Raw genomic sequence first — 19874 nt, forward strand, 5'->3', positions numbered from 1 at the left:
TTCCACACTTTCTTTATCCATTCTTCCATTGAAGGGCATCTAGGTTGTTTCCAGGTTCTGGCTATTACAAATAATGCTGTTATGAACATAGTTGAACAAATGCTTTTGTAGTATGTTAGGGCATCTCTTGTGTATATTCCCAAGAGTGGAATTGCTGGGTCCTGAGGGAGGTTGACTCCCAGTTTCCTGAGAAACCATCACACTGATTTCCAAATTGGTAGCACAAGTTTGCATTCCCACCAACCATGGATGAGTGTTTCCCTTTTCCACATTCTCTCCAGCATAGGCTATCATTGGTGTTTTTGATTTTAGCCATTCTGACAGGTGTAAGATGGTATCTCAAAGTTGTTTGGATTTGCATTTCCTTGATTGTTAAGGAGGTTGAACATGACCTTAGTGACTTTTGGCCATTTGAACTTCTTCCGTTGGGAATTCTCTGTTCAGTTCAATATTTCATTTTTTTTAAATTGGGTTAATTAGAATTTTAATGTCTAGTTTCTTGAGTTCTTTCTATATTTTGGAGATCAGACCTTTGTCTGATGCGGGGTTGGTGAAGAAGTCCCATGTCACATGCTCAGTTGGAAAATTCCTTTCCTGGTTCAACTCCCTCTTGCGGCATAGGCCACAAGTTAAACTAGTTTTTGATGACCATCCCCACAAGTTCTGTGCCACCATTGACCAGGACATCTTACAGGCAGGGTCATCTTTAGGCTGTTACAAATCACATTGTTTTCAGTGGCCATAACAAATGTCTGTTCTTTTGGGAGGTTACTCAGAAGCGAGATTACTTGACCACATGACATGACTGAATGTGGCACAAGCCTTTTTATCCCAGAACTTGGGAGGCAGAGGCAGGAGGATCTCTGTGAGTTCTAGGCCAGTGTGCTCTACAAAGCGAGTTCCAAAACAGCCACAGCTGACACACAGAGATAAGTGTCTCGGAAAAGCCAAACAAAAACAAAACAACAACAACAAAAAACAAACGAAAAACAAGACAAAACAAAACAAAACCAACCCAAACCCTGTCCCCTCCAAAGCCCCTAGAGAAAGGGAAGTCAGCATGTAGGTAGCCTCTATTTGGGGGCAGCAGTGCAGTATCAATCTTGTCTCAGCCTTGTCTCACCTGTCCTTTCTGGGCTATGCTGGGATCACCATGATGACCCTGTGCCTTTGCTGCTTCCCCTCCAGATTCCACTAGGTGATGCTGATGTTCACCCTTTGCCTCCCAAAGCCATTGCAGGGATGCTTCCCATTGCATTACAGTTACATTCCCAGGTTAGTTATTCTGTGGGTTTTCTTGTGATGTCCTTGAACCTTAGAATAAATTAGCCTGGGATCATGGGAGTTCACAGTGTCTGAAGCGACAACTCAGGAGCCTAAATGGGACTGACCTAGGCCTTCTGCATATATGGGATAGGTGTGTAGCTTGGACTTCCTGTGGGTCTCCTGGCAGTATTAACACTCTCTCTAATTCTTTTGCTGGCTTTTGGGATCCTATTCCCCATACTGGGTCACCTTGCCCAGCCTTAAAACTAGGGGAGGTGCTTAGTCTTAATGTAATTTGATACAACATGTTTTGTTGATATCCACGGGCGCCCTGCCATTTTCTGAATAGAAACCGAGGAAGGGTGGGTTGGGAAGGGGGGGGGGGGTTGTTCTGATGTAAGGTGTGAGATGGGAGCACGGATTCCATGGCAGGGGACAAAGATTCCATCAAGCAGAACTTATATGGGAGGGAAGTTGATTGGGGTAAGGAAGAAGAGTGAGGGGAGATGAGAGAGAGAGAGAGAGAGAGAGAGAGAGAGAGAGAGAGAGAGAGAGAGAGAGAGAGAGAGAGAGCTGCCTCCTCAGGGAAATGCTGAACAAGAGAGGGAGTGTGTGGAGCTTGTCTGTTTAGGGACCTTTGCACCTGTGTACAGAGTCAGGACAGTGCCTGCCGTGCATGCAGGGGTGACCACTCTGCCTCTGACAGGTCCCCAAGGGGTGGACAGCCAAGTTTGCATTTGCCTGGATGATAACAGGGGTGAAGGACTGGGAGAAGAGAAGGAGGGGAAAACTGTGATCAGGTTGTAAAATAAATAGCCTTAAAATTGCATTCCCACTGAGCACAATTGCCTCTGGACCAAAGGCTTTGCAGCATCCTCAGCCCTGTAGTGACAGTCGCCCTGGGCGACCAGGTCACTGGGCAACTGAGCCATTCCTAGCACAAAGTCAGGCTATTCAGGTGGGATGGTCTCTGCTTGTGTACATGAAGGTTGTGATCCTTATTTCTCTCTCTCAGCTGGATCTGCAGCTGGGTTCTAAAACCCCAAACGCCACCCCGACTCTATTCAGGAGTGTAGTAAAGCTCCATTTCCTCCACTCCCCTGATCGGTGGGTCTCCATCATGGCAGCCCCACAGCTTTGTGGACATTTTCATGGTTCTGCATCTCACTGTGGTGTCCCCTGACTGTCAAGATAAAGTCACGCAGACGAAAGAGGAAAGAATGAGAACTAGAAAGGCTACAGAAAATATAACATTGAAAAGGAAAGTGTGCTCCCAAGTGTCTACTGTCTGAATATGGATCTTGGCTTGAGTCTTGACTGGTTCCTGAACTGTAATATGAAAGTCATTACATCTCAACACCTGGAAAAAAAATCACAGGCCACCTCCCCACTATCAACAATTATCAATTACAAAGTAATGATTTGATTTTTTAAAAAAATGAGATCTTTAGTTTTTAGGAAATGATTCTAAAATTCCAACCATGAGTAAATGAGTTCCCGGCAGTTGTATGAAGATCCATAGTCACCTGCTTTCCTTCTCTGAGAGGGTGGATGAAGATGGACATCAAACCCCAAGGACATGTTTGGAATGATGCCCACTGTAATAAAAGGTCAGTTGGTCCCTGTGATTCATTCAGCTTTGCGTAAATTTTCCTTCTGCCTGGAGCTATGCCAGGTTAGAGGCAGGAGCTTTGCCCTGGCAATGGACTTTGACCCCAAGTACTTTAGGAGCCGAAAGAGAATGAGGGAGTCTGCCGTGGAGGATGTTGAGGGCGTCTGAGAAGAAACAATGCATGGTGGTTCCAGGTGCAGAACAGGGCTAGAGGCAGAAGTAGCCATGAAAGCAGATATCCAGGTGCCAGACTGCTGAATGCAACCACACTGCTGTCTGCATCCAAGACCCCAAGATGGGGGGCCATGCTGAGGTAGAAGAGGAAGAAATGTTCTGCAGAGAGGGTGAGTGGACAGAGCAGGATCATTTAGGGGGTGATCTATGGAGGGCCCACAATCCGTCATGTCAGATCTTTGTTGTTCAAGCTCACAGAGAAGTCCCATTCAAGATGTTATGGACTGAGAAAGGCTTGGGGTGTCCAGCTAAGGTTGTTCCTTTGTGTGAGTCAGGAAGTAGGGTGGAACTGTGGGTGGTGCCCTAGAGGTGAGCATTCTATTGTGTGGGTCTGACCGTGCTCAGGAAGTTGGTGATTTCGGTTTCGATTGCTGTGTATTAGCTGTGTATTAACCAGCAGAAAGACGAAGCTGCTCCTTATTGGGATACTGTTGCACAGCTAGTGAGCAGATGCACAGGGGAGATTCCAGTGCAACCAGGAGAAGATTTTTCTGGTAAGTTGGGGACCTCTTAATCTCCCCTAACTGCTCCTCCTCCCAGCAGCTCTTGCAGAGAAAAAAAAAATGATCTAGGTCAGACATCAGCCCAGAACACAGTGTGGACTTGCAGTCACGGCCGGCTCTGGTTGTCCCTCTCTGTCATTAACACAAGAAAGGGTGGAAACCCTCAGATGAGATCACCAAGGTTCCCAGAGCCTTGATGAAGTTCCAGTCTGCCCAAGACCTGGAAAACAGGCTTCCAGGCAGGTGGTTGCTGTGGGGCCTCACTCCTTTGGAAATGGAGGAAATGAAGGGTGTAGAGAAAGGCAGGCAGACAACCCAGACCTCATTGGCCCTGGTTGGATGCAGGATCTTGCAGTCAAAGAGGATGTGAACTTTAGGAGAACAGGGCAGCATCCGTGAATTTAACCATTTAAGGGCACAAGCCCTGATGTAGGTGAGAAGCCATTCATAGTTACATGGGGAGGGGATGAAACGCTGATGGGTGCCTTAGAGAGTGGAGAGTCATACCTAAAAGATGGGGGTACCAATAAGAACAACCTGGGGTCAAACCCTGTTCCTCTCCTTCCAGCCTAGACACCTGAAGAGCCTTAAGGAAAATCTGTCAGAAATCCTTGTGCTCAGACCCAGAACATGCTCATGGCGGTATCAGGCAGTCTATTATATAAGTGTGTGCATAAGTGTGCTGGCTTGATTCTATAATATCTCAGAGGCTCATGCATTTTAACACTTGGTCTCCAGTTGGTGTTATGATTTCTGGAGGTTAGGGAAGTCTTAGGATATAGAGGCTTACTGGAGGAAGTCCACCCCTGTGTGTAGGCTTTTAGACATTATTGCCCTGCCTTACTCCTAGAACTTGACAGGATGAAGTAGGTGGATCTCTGTGAACTTGGGGCCAGACTGGTCCTCACAGTGAGTTCTAGATCAGCCAGGAATTTTTGGTGAGGAAAAGGTCAATAGAGCATAATTTTGAGTCTGTGGATGGTTACTAATGGTGACTCCTTATGTAGGCCTACAATGAAAAGAGCAATTGGGACAATAAGAAATGACAAGCATTCAGCATTTCTCATTTGCAGAGAAAAGAGCACTAGAAAGCTCAATGTCACAGGATGACTTGACTGTCAAGGATATAAGGGCACTGAGGGGAGGTTCCTGTTCTGAGGTGGGACAATGGGAGGATGCATTCCATGCAAGGCCCCAGCCAGCAAGCTCCAGCTTGAGGATGGAGAAAGCCCAGAGCGTTCTTGCTCCTGGAACACCATTGCTTCCATGTACAAAGCTGTTTATGGCATGAATGACTGTGACAAGGGCCTATGCCAAGTTGGCAGTCAAACCAGGAAGTGTTGTCTATGTGGTCCTGGCTTTAGAGACAGGAAACATTCAAGAGTCAAGGGCTCGGGGATGTCTTGGTTTCCAGGAGCCCTGAGCTCTCCCATGTTCAGTATACACTGATGTTAATTCCATTTTCTTTGAAAATATCATTATTGTCACAATGAAATTTTGAAGATTCCACTAATGACTTGAAAGTCACATGTGAAGGCACTGGCCCCACAATGTTTGACATGTAAGAGGTTCATGGTGGATGGAACAAGAAACTTCAACTACAGACCCATGATTTCACACAGTCATGGAAAGCAATGTCTATGATGAACATAAGGAAAGTGGGTCCCAGTAAACACCCTCTTGGAGGTGTGCACAGGAAACAGGGTCCTGATGTCTGCACATGGTGTCTCCTTTGTTTTTGTAGAGCAGGATCAGAGTAGAAGTGTTGTAGCAAGTCTTACAGCCAGTGGTTACTGGCCCACTGGGGCATGGCCTCTTATACTATATATGCTGATGTAGAGCATGTGTATGGTCTCTCTCTTTTCCAGCTGTGGGATTTGGTTTCTGATCTCCCTTAAAGCAGAGGATTCTGATTTGTGAGTCTACCCTTCAATTAAATAACCACCTCTTTCTCAATTCTGAGCTAGTGTGGGATTTCTTTTAAGCATCCTTCTTCATAGAAGAGATGCAGAGGAAGAGAGACATAGGCATAGATATGACAGATAACATAATGATGGTAGATGATAGATAATAGATCTCTAGTAATCCTTGTCATGAGGCCTCCAGTCCCACTGAATAGCACTCTATATTTATGGTATCATTTGATCTCATGACTTTACTTCCTTAAAGATTCTGTCACCAAATACAGTTGCTAATCCTAAGAGCTTTTAACATATGAATTTGGGAGATATCATTGAATCACCAAGCCTGGAAATCCCAGTAGGACCATTGGACAAATGCATGAGAACTTGGTATCTCACCAGCTCCTGATACTTGCCCTTAAATCTCTGCCATACTGTCTTCTAACCTCATTCTTTTTCTTGAATAAGTGACAAGACACATCATGGAAGAAGTTGTGGGTTATCTCAAGGACACACTCAGCAGAGTGGATCTGGAGAGTCTGATAACTGAAGACGGAGCCTGGAAGGCATTTGTGGAGACAGCAGAGTTGTCAAGGTTACCTGCATGGTGCACCCAGAATTGCCCACCAACCATGAGGATGAGGGTTTTTTCCCTGGGCAGGCATACCCACTCTAGGAAGTCCCAGGGGGTAGGGTTATGGGTGTTGGGAGCCACCTGGAGGCACAGGTGGTCCTGCAGTTTGGAGGTAGCCACGTGGGGCTGAGCAACCCTGCCTGCACCCTTGCCTGCACATGCTCAGACCAGCAGAATGGCATTAACCAATCAGGACAGCGTTCAAGCTGCTCCACCGTTTAAAAGCAGATGCCTCGGGACCCTACTTCCTCTCTCTAAGCTTTCTCTCGTCCCTGCTCTATCGTCCCTTCCCCCAATTTTCCTCAAGGGAATGCTCCAAATAAAGATGTGACCAGAGAAGGAATTCTCGTTTTTGGTGGCGTTCATTCCTGCGGGACAGGATGGCCCCCCGCAACTGGTGCTCGAAACCCCGGACGCTGAGGGACCCTGACAACTACGCCGGGGGACCCTGAGAAAGCCCGGGAGAAAAAGCCAAGATCAGACACCAGCACAGAGAGCCTTGAATTTCAGAACTCTGAGAACATGGAGCGGTGAGTGACGTCGGTTGAAATCCCCAGAAAGGGGAGGAAAAGAAATGTAAAAAGGAATTTCAAAGGATAGGCCTAAATAGAAAAAAAAATACAAAAAAAATCAAAGTTAAGGTATCTGAAAGAAGGTACAAAAAGCAACGGGGAAGAAAAATCCCTTAAGTTCAGTGCAGGTGGAGCTGAGAAAAAGCGAGGTTTACGGTTGGGAGATCCGCGGCTTCCTCCGTGCATACTCGCTGATAGAGACTGGAGGCAACAGTCTCGTAGGGAGGCGAGCTTGATCACTGCCTTCCCTATTCTTAAAGAGCCACAGAGCTTTTGGAGGTGATTTTCGCCTAATTTTGTTAAGAGAGCTCAGTCTCTGGCTCTCACGTACAAAAAACTTTAATTTTTGACTGAGAAAGACAAGCTGCTTGATCGTGCTGAGAGTGCTGGCGGCAGCCGGCCCGCCTTTGAGCGGTAATGCCTGATTAAAAACACGGAAGTGGGCCAGGCACGGTGGTGCACACCTGTAATCCCAGCTACTCAGGAGGGAGACGCAAAATTGCACTCTCCAGTGCTGGCTCGTTCGGGAGGCGTGGCCATGCTAACCAGTTGCTGGCGGGAAATTTGCTGGAGTCCTCAGAGGCCTGCGAATAGCCAGGTCGCGGGCGGGCTAAAGTCCGTGTGACATCAGAGGCCTTCTGGCGGGGCTATGGTTTTTGGAGGACTTTTTCAGCACCTGAGCGGACTCGCCTGACTGAGGCGGAAGCTGCGTGGTGAGCAGCGGCGCCATAGAAGGCAAAGAGGAGCTGAATCGGCTCTGCGGAAAAACTGTGTTTCCATAGCAACATGGGCGAGCGGGGAGGTGAGTTCCCAGAGAACGGGGCTCTGCGCGCGGGCGGACCGGGCAGGAGAAGCCCCTCCACGGGTGGGCGGATGCCCCCCCTCGCCGGAGCTTGGAAAAGGCTCACAGCCGGCGGTGCGAGTTCATTGCCTGAGGTGAAACGGCGAGCCCGCGCACGGCCCGGGGCGGAGCCATGCCTTTGGGCCATGCGGAGCGCGCCATTATGGGCTTCAGAGGCGGAGCTGTGGCAGCCGCTGCTGTCCGCTGCTGCCGCCGCCCTCAGTCAAGGTCGCCAAGAATTTAGTCAGATAAAAACATTTGTCGCCAAAAATTCAGTCAGATAAAAACATTTATCCCCTGAACAACGTCCCTTCGTCAGCAGGAAGTAGCCAGATCGATGCTACGCCCATTCTCCCTTAAAGAACTGGTCATGATTATCATAATAAAGGCATGTTTACCTGGTTACCGTATCCTAGGTAACAAAGAAAGGCGGACCTTTTGCCTGAGGCACCTGGTGAGATAAACAATGCTACCTAGAGGTTTTTCCATCTGAATAGGGGAGCTGGAGAGATGGCTCAGAGGTTAAGAGCACTGACTGCTCTTCCAAAGGTTATGAGTTCAATTCCCAATGACAACTGCTTTGGTTTTTAGACATAAGAGGGGGAATACACTACCAGTGACAGCTTCCCCCAGAGAAAGGATTTCTCTTGCATTCTTTACACTTAATTTTTAATTCAAAATTTTGCTGGTACAGGCAAACAAGATTTGCTTTGTGATACAGAGACCTGCAGATCTCTAAGTTCAAAACCAGCCTACTTCCAGTACTGATTGTGCTGAATTTTTACACTGAGAGTTTTTAATACTCTTAAATGTTAATTTGGGAGGAGAGTTTTGTTTATGTTTTTCTAGGAATGCTGACATACATCTGGATGCCAGCGAGACCGACCAGAGAGATAAAGAAGACGACCCAGTGGATGCTGAGTGTCCTGCTGTGGAAGATTCATGCGGAGACAGCAGAGATGACCTTCTGGGCGGTGCCAAGAGCAGCTGTTTCACACCATCGACTTGAGCAACACCCTGTGCAACCTCTTATTTCTTACTCTACTTTGCCTTTTCCTTCCTTAGGAATGGGTGGGAGCAGAGATATCCTTGGCATGCTGCGTCTAGGTGGGGACCAGATTGGAAAATAGTTTTGCCTTATTGCTCTTAAAGACAATAATTAGGGGGAGATGTTGGGAGCCACCTGGAGGCACAGGTGGTCCTGCAGTTTGGAGGTAGCCACGTGGGGCTGAGCAACCCTGCCTGCACCCTTGCCTGCACATGCTCAGACCAGCAGAATGGCATTAACCAATCAGGACAGCGTTCAAGCTGCTCCACCGTTTAAAAGCAGATGCCTCGGGACCCTACTTCCTCTCTCTAAGCTTTCTCTCGTCCCTGCTCTATCGTCCCTTCCCCCAATTTTCCTCAAGGGAATGCTCCAAATAAAGATGTGACCAGAGAAGGAATTCTCGTTTTTGGTGGCGTTCATTCCTGCGGGACAGGATGGCCCCCCGCATATGGGTCCTCCTTCTCAACCTTCTCAACCATCCAAGAGCTTCCTTGATGGAAAGCCAAGGTGATTTCTTGGTGGACATCACCTCAGGTTGACTGAAGATGTTGCCCAAGGTGCCAGGACCGTTGCTGCCATCTATTAGTTATGCAACCTTAGCAAATCAGTTACTACTTCCGGAGTTTCACCACCATAAAACTGTAGTATGAGAAAATAAGATCACGTGTGTGAAGTTCTCAGCATGTGATTAGTACACAGTGGTGCCCCTGAAAGTTAGCATTGAAAGCCAAATATAAAATTGGGAGAAATCAAGGCCGGAGAACTCCTGTAGGACTGAGAACTCAAAAGCTTATCTTGAGACAAGTCAGAAAAGTCTAGACATGATCAGCCCTGTCCTCAGGTTCTGTCTCAGTCACTCACCTTCCACCTGAGGAGCTGTAACAACAGCAGGATCCTCCTGTCAGCTGAGGTGGCAGAGAGCCCACAGTGCAGCGGCACAGAGCTGAGTGACAGCCTGGGAGGAACAACAGGTCAGGAAAAGAAAAACAAGTGCCACCGTCCTTCCCTAAGAGTGTAGCCTGTGTTAGTGGCTTCTCTTCTGCTCTCAGGCACTACCTTGTGACTCCAGCTATAGAGGGAAAGGACTTTGGGCATCTGCAGAGCAGAAAGTAGGAAAAAGGATCTTGGGGGGGTCTCATGGCTCTGGCAGTTTTTATTTGTTTTGATTTACTTTTAAATTATCAAATATAGCTAAATAGTAAAGTCTGAGGAAAGGGTCCCAGTGAGTCTTCTTTCCTTTTGACACCAGCTGTTGATAAAAGACTCTGCTAAACCAACTATAGGATTAGGAATCATCTAGAATGACCCATAGAACTCAAATGTCAGGTGGGTAGTACAGCTGACTACCGAACCAGAAGGTTTACATCAGCCAATGCAAACACACAGAAGCCAAATCAAGGAGACATTCAATCTCTGAAGTTTCTCATCCTCAGGACATAGCGTTGTCCTTCATTGAGTGTACAAAAGAATCACATGACTACTCTACACCAGGCAGCCCACGCTAGGAAAGAATCTTCATCCTGAACCAGAGTCCAGCAGACAAAGGACACTGATCAAGACTGTTGCCCTAGGGGAACAGAGGTGTAGCCACTCTACACACAGGGAGCTGAGGACTTACAGACACTTGTCAGAAGGGCAGGACGGCAGATCCTTTACAGGGAAACCAACAACAGATCATTTCAGTGACACAGGCCTCATGGGAATCTTCCTAATGTCAATGCCTTTGGACTCCAGTGCCTCCAGGGGTCAGAAATGGCTCCAAAGTCCCCACCACACCCCCACATTTTTCAGGTTGAGCATTTTTACAGGTAATTCTTGAGAACAGGAATATCTTAGATCCTGCAGCTTCCCACTTAGACGTATTTGCAGATAATGGGTGAAGGTTCTTACAGATGGGCCCCAAATCTACCATTACTGCTGACACTGTACTGGAGATGGGGGAGTTTTATGCAAAGCTTCTGCAGCGACTGTGCTGTCACCGTGACTGTCCCATGAGGCCAGAGGGTGCTTTTGACTGTTCAGGTTTGGGAGCCTTTTTAAGATTGAGGAATCCACTCTTGGCTTGCACTGTGTGTCCCTTGCAGAACTCCCCAGGCCAGCACAGGCATTCCTGCAGGCTGGGTACTGCATGGGCTGCAGATGACTTCCCAGCAGCTGAGTGCAGAGAGGCGACTCCTGGGAAACAGGGCTCCCTCACAACACACACAGTTCTCTGAGTTAAAGTGTATTTGCTCTAACCTCACTTCCCTGTGCTCATCTACATAGTCCCTACAGGTAGCAATGACAGTGACCTTGAAGGGAGGCATTTTAAAGAGTCTGTCGCTACAGTGCCATGGTTCAACTTTACACTGACCTGTAGACTAAAGTTCATGAATATACAAATTGTACCCAAGGCTCATGGCAGATATTATGGACTCTGTAAAATCATTTCCTATTGGGTTTGTAGTATGAAAGTACATTTTGAACAAGAGTTTAGTTTTTTTTAAAAAAAAAATACAAAGCCTGCTTCCCTCATGTTCTTTTCCTCTTCTGTCACAGCGAGGAGGAAGCTGCCCTGCATGATGCGCTGAAGAAGCATTTAGCTCAGAATTCCACAGATAAAAATGAGAGGGCTGAAGAGGAACTGAAGAAAAAGAGATTTTTGAAAGAATTTCCTCAGTTGAAAATCAAACTTGAAGAGCACATCCAGAAGCTTCACTCCCTGGCTGACCATCTTGATAAAGTTCACAGTGGCTGCACCATCTCCAATGTGGTGGCCGAATCCACCAGCACTGTCTCTGGAGTCCTGAGCATCCTGGGTCTAGTTCTGACACCCATTACAGGAGGAACCAGCCTGATGCTCTCAGCAACTTCCTTGGGGCTGGTAGCAAGTATGGCTAGCCTCATCACCACCATCGTGGAAGAGTCAAACCGGCTCTCAGATGAATTCGAAGCCAGTCGTCTGGTTGGAACCAGCATGGATATACTGCATGAGATTATGAAAATCATGCCTAAGATCAAAGTCAAACTTTGTAATGTGGGTGTGGATTTAATCAGTTTCCGTAAAACCCTCAAGGAACACATCAGGGCCATCAAGATTGCCAGTGAAGGTTATCGCCCACTAGTAGAGGCCACAGAGAGTTCAATGAGGGTGGGGAAAGCCTTAAGAGCCAGTATTAAAGGAATAAGCGTTACCAGTCTCTTTCTTGCATTGGATGTGTATTACCTCGTGACAGAATCAATAGATTTGTACAATGGGGCAACAACAGAGTCGGCTGCAGCGCTGAGGAAACTGGCTTTCATGCTGGAGAGAAAGTTGCAGGAATTTGAGAAGATTCACAAGGCTCTACAGTGAGATCTGCCTCAGTGACAGCTCTCCCAAAAAGCTAAAAGTGCAGGAAAGATGGCATCAATTGTGGGTGGGGTGGGAAGGGTGGAGGTATGCTTTACAAGGGAAAGCACTAGAAATAAATTCTTTGGAACTGAGCATTGAAGTGTTTGTATTTCTGTGATTGGGCACAGTGACTCAATAGAAGACAGAAATTGGAGTCTAAACAAGGGCCCTCAGTCTTTCCAACCTAAAGAGTGGGAATGGGACTTAAACATGGTGGGTGTGATTAGGGAGGGCTACACAAGAACAAGCAATGAGAAGGCAGGAAACCAGGAGAGCAGATAATGGGAGAAAGTCAGAGTTAGAATTCTATATATGGAGAAGTCATAATGGTGGCCAGGATCCCCTCTCCCGAGGGAAGTATCCTATGACCCTGGATTATTCCTCTCAGCAGCAGTAGGATCAGCTCACCCATGTGTCCTCCAGGCAGTGACCTTTCAACAGATGGTGATGAAGATGATATTGAGATGGGGTGGTGATAAAAAAGTTGTCCAATTTCTTGACAAGGAATCAGGCCTCAAAGGGAATGTGGTCACTTGAGAGACCAATGACATCAAAGTGAATGTCTGTGTGCTGTGATGTTTCAGTGGTGGGTTTGGGCATAGAGAATCAAGGTAGATTTGCATGGGAAGTCAAGCAACTTATGGTTTGGGGATGAAGTTCACAGTTTGTGACAAGAGACTCAGCTGGTGACCCTCAGTTTCTTCTCACTCTAGGGGGGAGAGTCCTGGACAAGATGGTATCTCAGATCAACAGGCTCTTGTTCTCTTATATTTATAGATTTGTGCTCAGTACATATTAACCTCCTGGTCGAGAAAATCTGAGTAAAAAGCAGTAAATTACAACAAAAGAAGATGGCATGGGAACAAAGAAAAGGGCAGGGTCAAGATAATATGCTGTTATCATTAGTGGAGAGCTATACTCAATGCCAAGCAGAGGGAAGATGAAAGCCTGGTATGCTGCCAAGGCCTCAGAGAGATGAGTTATGTATGGTAAACAAGATACTGGTGACATACATTAGTGACAACTCTGACCTCAGCTAACATCAAGGATGCTAGGTGTGTCTCTAACAGACAGCCATGCAGTCCCCTTGAAAGCCCACATGCCACTGCAATGACAGGCCATGTAGGGGCAGCAGCTTAGAGTTTCTCATGGCCTCTCTTGATGCTTAGACTCACATGGCTGTAGTCAGGCCAAGCTGGATCTAACACATTGAGCCTGTCTAATGTTGGCCCACTGGTTCCTCTAGGCATTGGTCTCCTGACTTCAATTTGCCTTTGGGCAACAATCTCATGGATCTGAAGTGTCATGACTCAACTCAGAGACACAAGAATAAGAAACACATATTTAGAACCTTTGATAGCTTGAGGATTTTTCTTCTACTGATGATCTGAACTGGTTCAGAATGACTGTCAGCACAGCATGCAGTTTCCTTCCCTGTGATTTGCAGCTCTTGGAGGTTTTGTCTCTTGTGTTTGCTCAGATGTCCAGCTTAGAAACGCCCCTTCTCTAGATTGTTGGCTATGCTAAAGCAACCATGGTGACCTGGCCCCTTGGTGCTGACCTCTCGACCCTCCACTTGGTAAAGTTAATAGTAACTTGAAGCAGAATTAGAAGAGCAGCCACTGGATTGGGATCACATTCCCATTGGTTGACATTTCCTTTGACCAAAGACATTGGCAGACTCATCAACTCTGAAGTAGCAGATATTTGCATGATGTTCTTGAGGTATCACCGCTCATGCTGAGCAGTTCCCTAGAAGATTCCCAGAACTCTGGGAGGCATGGACTCTTCTCGTGTCCTTGGAGTTAGAGAAGGAAGGATGGGGGTGTCCTAACACCGGTTGTAGCCCCATCCTGACTGTTAGATTTCTGTGAATGTTCCAGCCCATTCCTCAGTCTGATCAAGGGATCTGCACCATGGTTGGCCTGTGGCTCAGGGGACATTTACATGCTCCTGCATCTCGCTGTGTTTTTCTATTCCAAGCTAGAGTCATGCTGATGAAAGAGGAGGAATCAAGAGTAAGAAAAAGATCTTTTTATTGACCACAAATAACATTTTACCTGGAAGCATGTTCACGTGAGTCTCAAAGGCTCCATCTTGGCTCGACTCTGGGCTCAGGCTCTGAGATGTGGAATGAAAGTTTGTTCCTCAACGTAGTCTCCCCTTCTGCAAAATCACAGCATAACCTCATAGAACATGTGAGAGTTACACAGTGATTTGAAAATATGAGATAAGATTGGTATCTTAAGGAATGATTATAAAACTCCAAATGATGAATAAATGTGTTGCGAACTGTAGTGTATGTTTCCTGGGTAGTCACCTGTTCTCTCTCCTCAAGCTGTGAGAACATGGCCATCCAGCCCCAGTGACATTTGCCTGTGATGAAACAGGCCCAAGAGACCTGGCACCTGGTGTCCAGGTCCTCTCAGTCCCCTTTTCTGTAACAAAGCCGAGATGCTCCACAACCTTCCAGTTGACGGTTTCCGATAGAGCAGAGGACTTTGGTCTGCCCATCAAAGATGCCATGAGTGCAAGACATGAGGTAGAGGACCCTGCCATAGAGGATGCTGAGATATTCTAGGACGAAGCAATGCAGGAGGCTCTATGTAAATTACAGATTCCAAGCGCCCTGTTCACCAACTTCAGCAGACACTGTCAGCACCATTCACTCCAGAGCCCAGGACCACGTGAGGACTGAGCAGAGGCTGGTGTCCTTGGGGAGAGGATGGACTAATCAGAACCCAGGAGCTGTGGAGAGTGATCTCTGGAAGGTCCCTGGGCCTGAAGTGGCAGATTTTCTATCTTAAGTACCTTGGAGTACATACAAACAACATGGGTGTGCATAGAAGAACCTAGGAAGTCAGCCTGAGGTTGGTCCTCTGAGAGGGTGAACAAGGATGTGGGTGGATGCAGGGCTCAGGACCTGAGTCTGGGGTCTCAGGTGAATCTGAGCTGCTCAGAGGAGGTGGCTTTCCCTTTCCCTTTGAATTCTGACCTTTGTCAGGTTTTCACAGACACAACCAGGGATGGCACCCAACCTCCTGAGACCTGGGTCCTGCTCAAATCCAGCCAGAAGACTCCTCAGTAAGTTGGGGATAATGTTTAGTTCCTCCACTTGCTCATCTTCAGCATAGCCCTAGAAGAGGGTATGGACCCATTTTATGTCCACACTCTGTGACAAGAGACTGGAATTTCAAGCTGTGGTTGGTGAGGTGGATCTTCTGAAGGATGAGAAAGACTCACTCTCACTGGGATCACCAAGCTGCTCAGCCTAGATGACAGGATTCTTCTGACATGACCGGGGATCCTAGAGGGGAGGAGTCTGGTATGGGTGCCCACTCCACTGGGAAATGGAGGAAATAAAGAGATGGAGGAGGGCAGGAGCCTAAGCCTGTCCTTGGTGCCTAGTCAGTAAAGCTGGCTCTGGGGTGCTGCTACTAAAGTGGACAGGGGACAAAGGCTGCCTGCTCAGATACAAAGAGCCAAGGGGTTGGGGCCTCCCACAACCTGGCACTGAGGCCCTATTCTATGTCAGACTCTGTGTGGAATCTGAGGCTGCAGAAGACAGGGGATTGTCAAGGAGAGGAGGCAGAGCACTGGGTGGCAGGCTTGTGCCCTCTGGGCCGCACCTGGTGTCTGTTCAGCGTGTGGTGGATGGGAACTATGGCAGCTCTGTCTCCTGTATCTAGGTGAAGAAGACAGACACGGACATACACCCACTTTCTGGGGCCAAACCAACCAGCTCCAGGAAGCAATGCATCTCAGCCTCTTTCCCACAGGTATCCATGGTTACTAACTATCTGGCTACTTTTTCCCTTTGTTATGTCTCTGGGCAGCAGAGCCTTTCCCGGTGCTTGTAGTCTCTGCGTTGTCTGTCATTTCCCTTATGGCCCGACAGTCAGTTCTTTCCAACTTGGATGATTCAAGGTTCTCTGGTCCCCACAGTGTCTCCATGGACAGCCTCTGTGGTCTCCCTGCTGTAGAAGTGGGGTACCTGTGGGACCCTCATTGGTCCCCAGAGAAAGAGGCTGCACAGCTAGCCCTAGTTACCATCTTTAGGCTGCTACAAGTTTGTGCCAAGTCCCATGGTGGTGTGAAAGACCTGGGTATGGGGGACATTTGTAGTAGAGAGACACACACACTAGGAAATAGGACATGGCTCTAAGGACTGGGCAAGCCAGCAGAAAGGATGTGGTGTGTAATGATCTCAAAAGGGAGGGAAAGGGATAAATTTTATGGGGTGGGTGGAGCCCACTGGAGGCCAGGAATCCTGGAAAGTTCCTCTATTGGGAGGGGTTGATGAGGGAGCTGCTGCAGCAGGGAGAAGGGTTTGTGTGATGTGTGGGAGCCCTTGAACCTGACACGGGAAGAATCATGTAGTCCTGACACCTGTGTTCCCTCCTAAAGCAGAGGCAAGGATTCCCACTGCCCTGGGAAGGCTGTGCAGACAGCCTCAGTTCTGCCTCATCTGGAGATCTCAGCACAGCAGGGGAAGAAGGCTCCATGCTTGGGCTTCCAGCTCACCAGTAACAGGACAGGGCAGACATCACCAGGTATCCCTCAAAGAACATACAGAGGGTATGCATATCCAAGAAGTCCAGAAGGGCTAGGTCCAAGGCAGGTTCAGAGCTGACAAAGAGAGAATTTCTCCACCCCAATGCTGAGGACCCAGAGTGTCCTACATCTAGGGAAGTGTTCTAGCACTGAGCCACATCCCCAGCACCATAGGATCATGGAAGAATGAGACCCACAGTGCAGACGTTGTTAGCAATAGTTGCTGTCATCCAGGACTCAGTGTTGTCATGCCTTCCCACATTCCCAGGTATGATCCCTGACTTGCTCACCTTAACCATATCTCCAGAAGAGCATGTGGACCTTTTTTATGAGTGGTCATCATGTTTCTGAAGTCCAGCAGTCTGTAGGGCAGGAAGAAAAAGAAAGGGAAGCCAGCCCTGCTGACACACCTCTATCTGCAGCAAGAGTCCCAGAAATCCTTTTGCAGGCTTTCCTTGTTTTTTGACCTGAGTCACAGATTCACTGTCAGTTTGAACATAACCCATGATCAGAGTCCTGGATGTCTAGTGCCCAAGAGAAGAGGAAGGCATAAGGGAGGGGCAGAGGAGTGGATTCTGCACTGGTGGGAGCACACGTGTGACCTCAGGAGCCACTGCACCGCTGAGATGAGGTCAATGAGCAAAAATCAACTGCTGAAGAGAGGAACCTCTGGAAGCCATGATCACCTCTGACAGGCTGCACAGGGACACCTTACAGGGGCCTTGATTTACTCACTCCTCCCTGTCACACTAGCAACATGTGTCTGATCAGCCAAAGGTCGCAGGGACAGTACTGCCATTATCCGGTAAATCAGTCATGTGTTCTCAATGGTGGAGAAGGCTCATCTCGGCATCATGGTATTAGTGAAGGTTATGGGAAAAGCCACTGCAGGAGCTGGGCTGTGGTGAGCCTTGTTGGAGGAATATCTCCAGTGTCTGCTGAGAAAAGTGAGGACAGATCCGTCTACAGGGGTCTCCATAAAGCCTATCTCTGCAGAGAGACAGCCAGAGAGGGGACGTCTTGAAAATGTCAGTCAGTCCTAGAGGCCAATCTGTTCTGAGACTATGACTACACCAAAGCCTGTGACAGGTAATACCATTCTTGGGAATATACCCAAAAGATGCCCAATCATACTACAAAAGCATTTGTTCAACTATGTTCATAGCAGCATTATTGGTAATAGCCAGAACCTGGAAACAACCTAGATGCCCCTCAATGGAAGAATGGATAAAGTGTGGCATATCTACACATTAAGTACCACTCAGAGGTTAAAAAAAAAACAGTGACATCTTGAATTTTGCATGCAAATGAATGGAAGTAGAAAACACTATCCTGAGAGAGATAACCCATACCCAAAAATATGAATATGGTATATACTCACTCTTTAGTGGAATCTAGCCATAAACAAAGGACATTGAGCCTACAGTTCACGATCCTAGAGAAGCTAAGTAACAAGGTGAACTCAAAGAAAAACATATAAAGATCCACCTGGAAATTGGACACAGACAAGATCGCCTGGCAAAAGTTGGGAGCATGGGAGTAGGGGGTAGAGGGAAGGGTAGAGGGAGAGGGAAAGGGTACAAGGAGAGGGTTGTGGAGAGCTTTGGGGAGTGGGATGGGTGAGATGGAGGAAGAACGGATACGGGAGTAGGGAAGGAGATATCTTAATTGAGGGAGCATTTTGGGGTTGGCAAGAGGCTTGACTTTAGAGGGGTTCCCAGGATTTCACGGGGATGACCCCAGATAGGACTCTGGGCAGTGGAGAAGAAGGTGCCTGAACTGGCCTTGTCTTGGGTTCAGACAGATGACTATCTTGACTATCACCATAGAACCTTCATCTGGGAATGGATGGAGACAGATACAGAGACCCACATCAGGGCACTGGACTGAGCTCCCAAGGTCCAGTTGAAGAGTTGAAGGAGGGAGAATATGACCAAAAAAGTCAGGAACACGAGGGGTTCACACACTGAGACAATGTGCCTGAACTAATGGGAGGTCACAAAATCCAGCTGGACTTGGACTGAATGAGTATGGGATCATAGTGATTCCTCTGAATGTGGCTGATAGTTGGGGCAGAATGTGGGGCCAACGGCACTGGCACAGGGATTTGTCTCTACTGCACGTACTGGATATTTGGGATCCTATTCTCTTTGGATGCATACCTTACTCAACCTGGGTATAGTAGGGGAGGGCCTTGAACTTTCCACAGGGCAGGGTGCCTTGCCCTCTCTTAGGACTGGATAGGATAGGGGGTAGGGTGTGTGGGGTAGTGGGAGGGAAGTGGAAGGAAGAATTGGGAATTTTGATTGGTATAATTTTTAAAGTGATAAAAATAAAATAATAAAATAAAAGTGTAAATCACTTAAAAAATCAAAGCTGGCTTTGGAGCTGGAGAATGGCTATTCTTCTGTAAATCCAAGCATGTTGTTAAAAGAAAAAATCAAACTTTCTATCTCATATCAGGAACAAGCTGGTATGTGACACAAAGAAGAAAGAATTGAGGAAAAATTTTACTTTTCCCCATAAATGTTTTTCTCTCTATTGTACCTTTTACTGAATATATGTTTATGAATGATGTTTAAGATCAGTTTTGCATACCACCTGCTCAAAATGATTCCAACATGATTAGCTGAAGTGGTGCCCCTTCTTACATTATTCTGGTCATAACTACAAATAAGAACTTCAGAAAAACCCTACTGACTGCTCAGACTATTTGCAGTTGAACCAGACAGGATTTTGAAACTTAACCATCATTTTAGTATTACAGGATCCCATAGAAATCACATTGCCCCCATGACAGCAGGAAGTAATTCTAGAAGACAGCATCCCCTCTCCTAACAAAGTTTTTCCTCAGGGTTAGGGACATTAATTAGGGGTTGATCATCACTGCTATAGGGTTGGGTTTGGGGTGTAAATTGTATAGGCTCAGGGATCTAATTTGGAAGAAAAAGAAAAAGGAATATAAATATGATAAATTAGAAAGATAGATTACTGAATTTAAAACTAAGCAACTATTAGTTTTAAATGTTTTACATTGGTTTACTTTTGTATATTATGCACAAATTTTGTATATTGATACAAATTTGAGATTAATTTTGTTAAAACATATTGTACATACATCTCTAATCTTTTTTAAGGTATTGTACATATACAACTCATTTAACAATTTCTAGTCCTTGAAAATTATTATGGCCAGGAGTCTGACTATTGAGAAGAAATTCCTTCTTGGTTTGTGTTAAGAAAAGAATTTGGCCATCTCCCTACTAAAACCCATTGATCCAAAATGACATGACATCAAATTGTCAAAATGGATAGCTGTCAACTCCAACAGACTAG

At 46.9% G+C, this 19874-nt stretch overlaps 2 protein-coding genes and 1 pseudogene across 2 annotated transcripts in view; 2 read left to right on the plus strand and 1 right to left on the minus strand.

Annotated features, from left to right (window-relative positions):
* LOC148118970 (histone acetyltransferase p300-like) overlaps nucleotides 1–19874 on the minus strand; it is a 95316-nt gene that overhangs the window by 50132 nt on the left and 25310 nt on the right. The gene's annotated exons all lie outside the window — the stretch shown is intronic.
* On the plus strand, nucleotides 2993–12076 carry LOC148118972 (apolipoprotein L3-like). Its single transcript, XM_087899082.1, has 3 exons — nucleotides 2993–3222; nucleotides 5985–6111; nucleotides 11150–12076. Exons 1-3 carry the CDS (start codon nucleotides 3174–3176, stop codon nucleotides 11943–11945), a joined length of 972 nt encoding a protein of 323 aa, XP_087755208.1. The 5' UTR covers nucleotides 2993–3173; the 3' UTR covers nucleotides 11946–12076.
* LOC148118973 (Nuclear RNase P) lies at nucleotides 7476–7665 on the plus strand (annotated as a pseudogene).

The sequence above is a fragment of the Myodes glareolus genome, chromosome 19 (genome assembly GCF_982192425.1).
Source record: "Myodes glareolus chromosome 19, mMyoGla1.1, whole genome shotgun sequence".
In the NCBI taxonomy this organism is placed as follows: Eukaryota; Metazoa; Chordata; class Mammalia; order Rodentia; family Cricetidae; genus Myodes; species Myodes glareolus.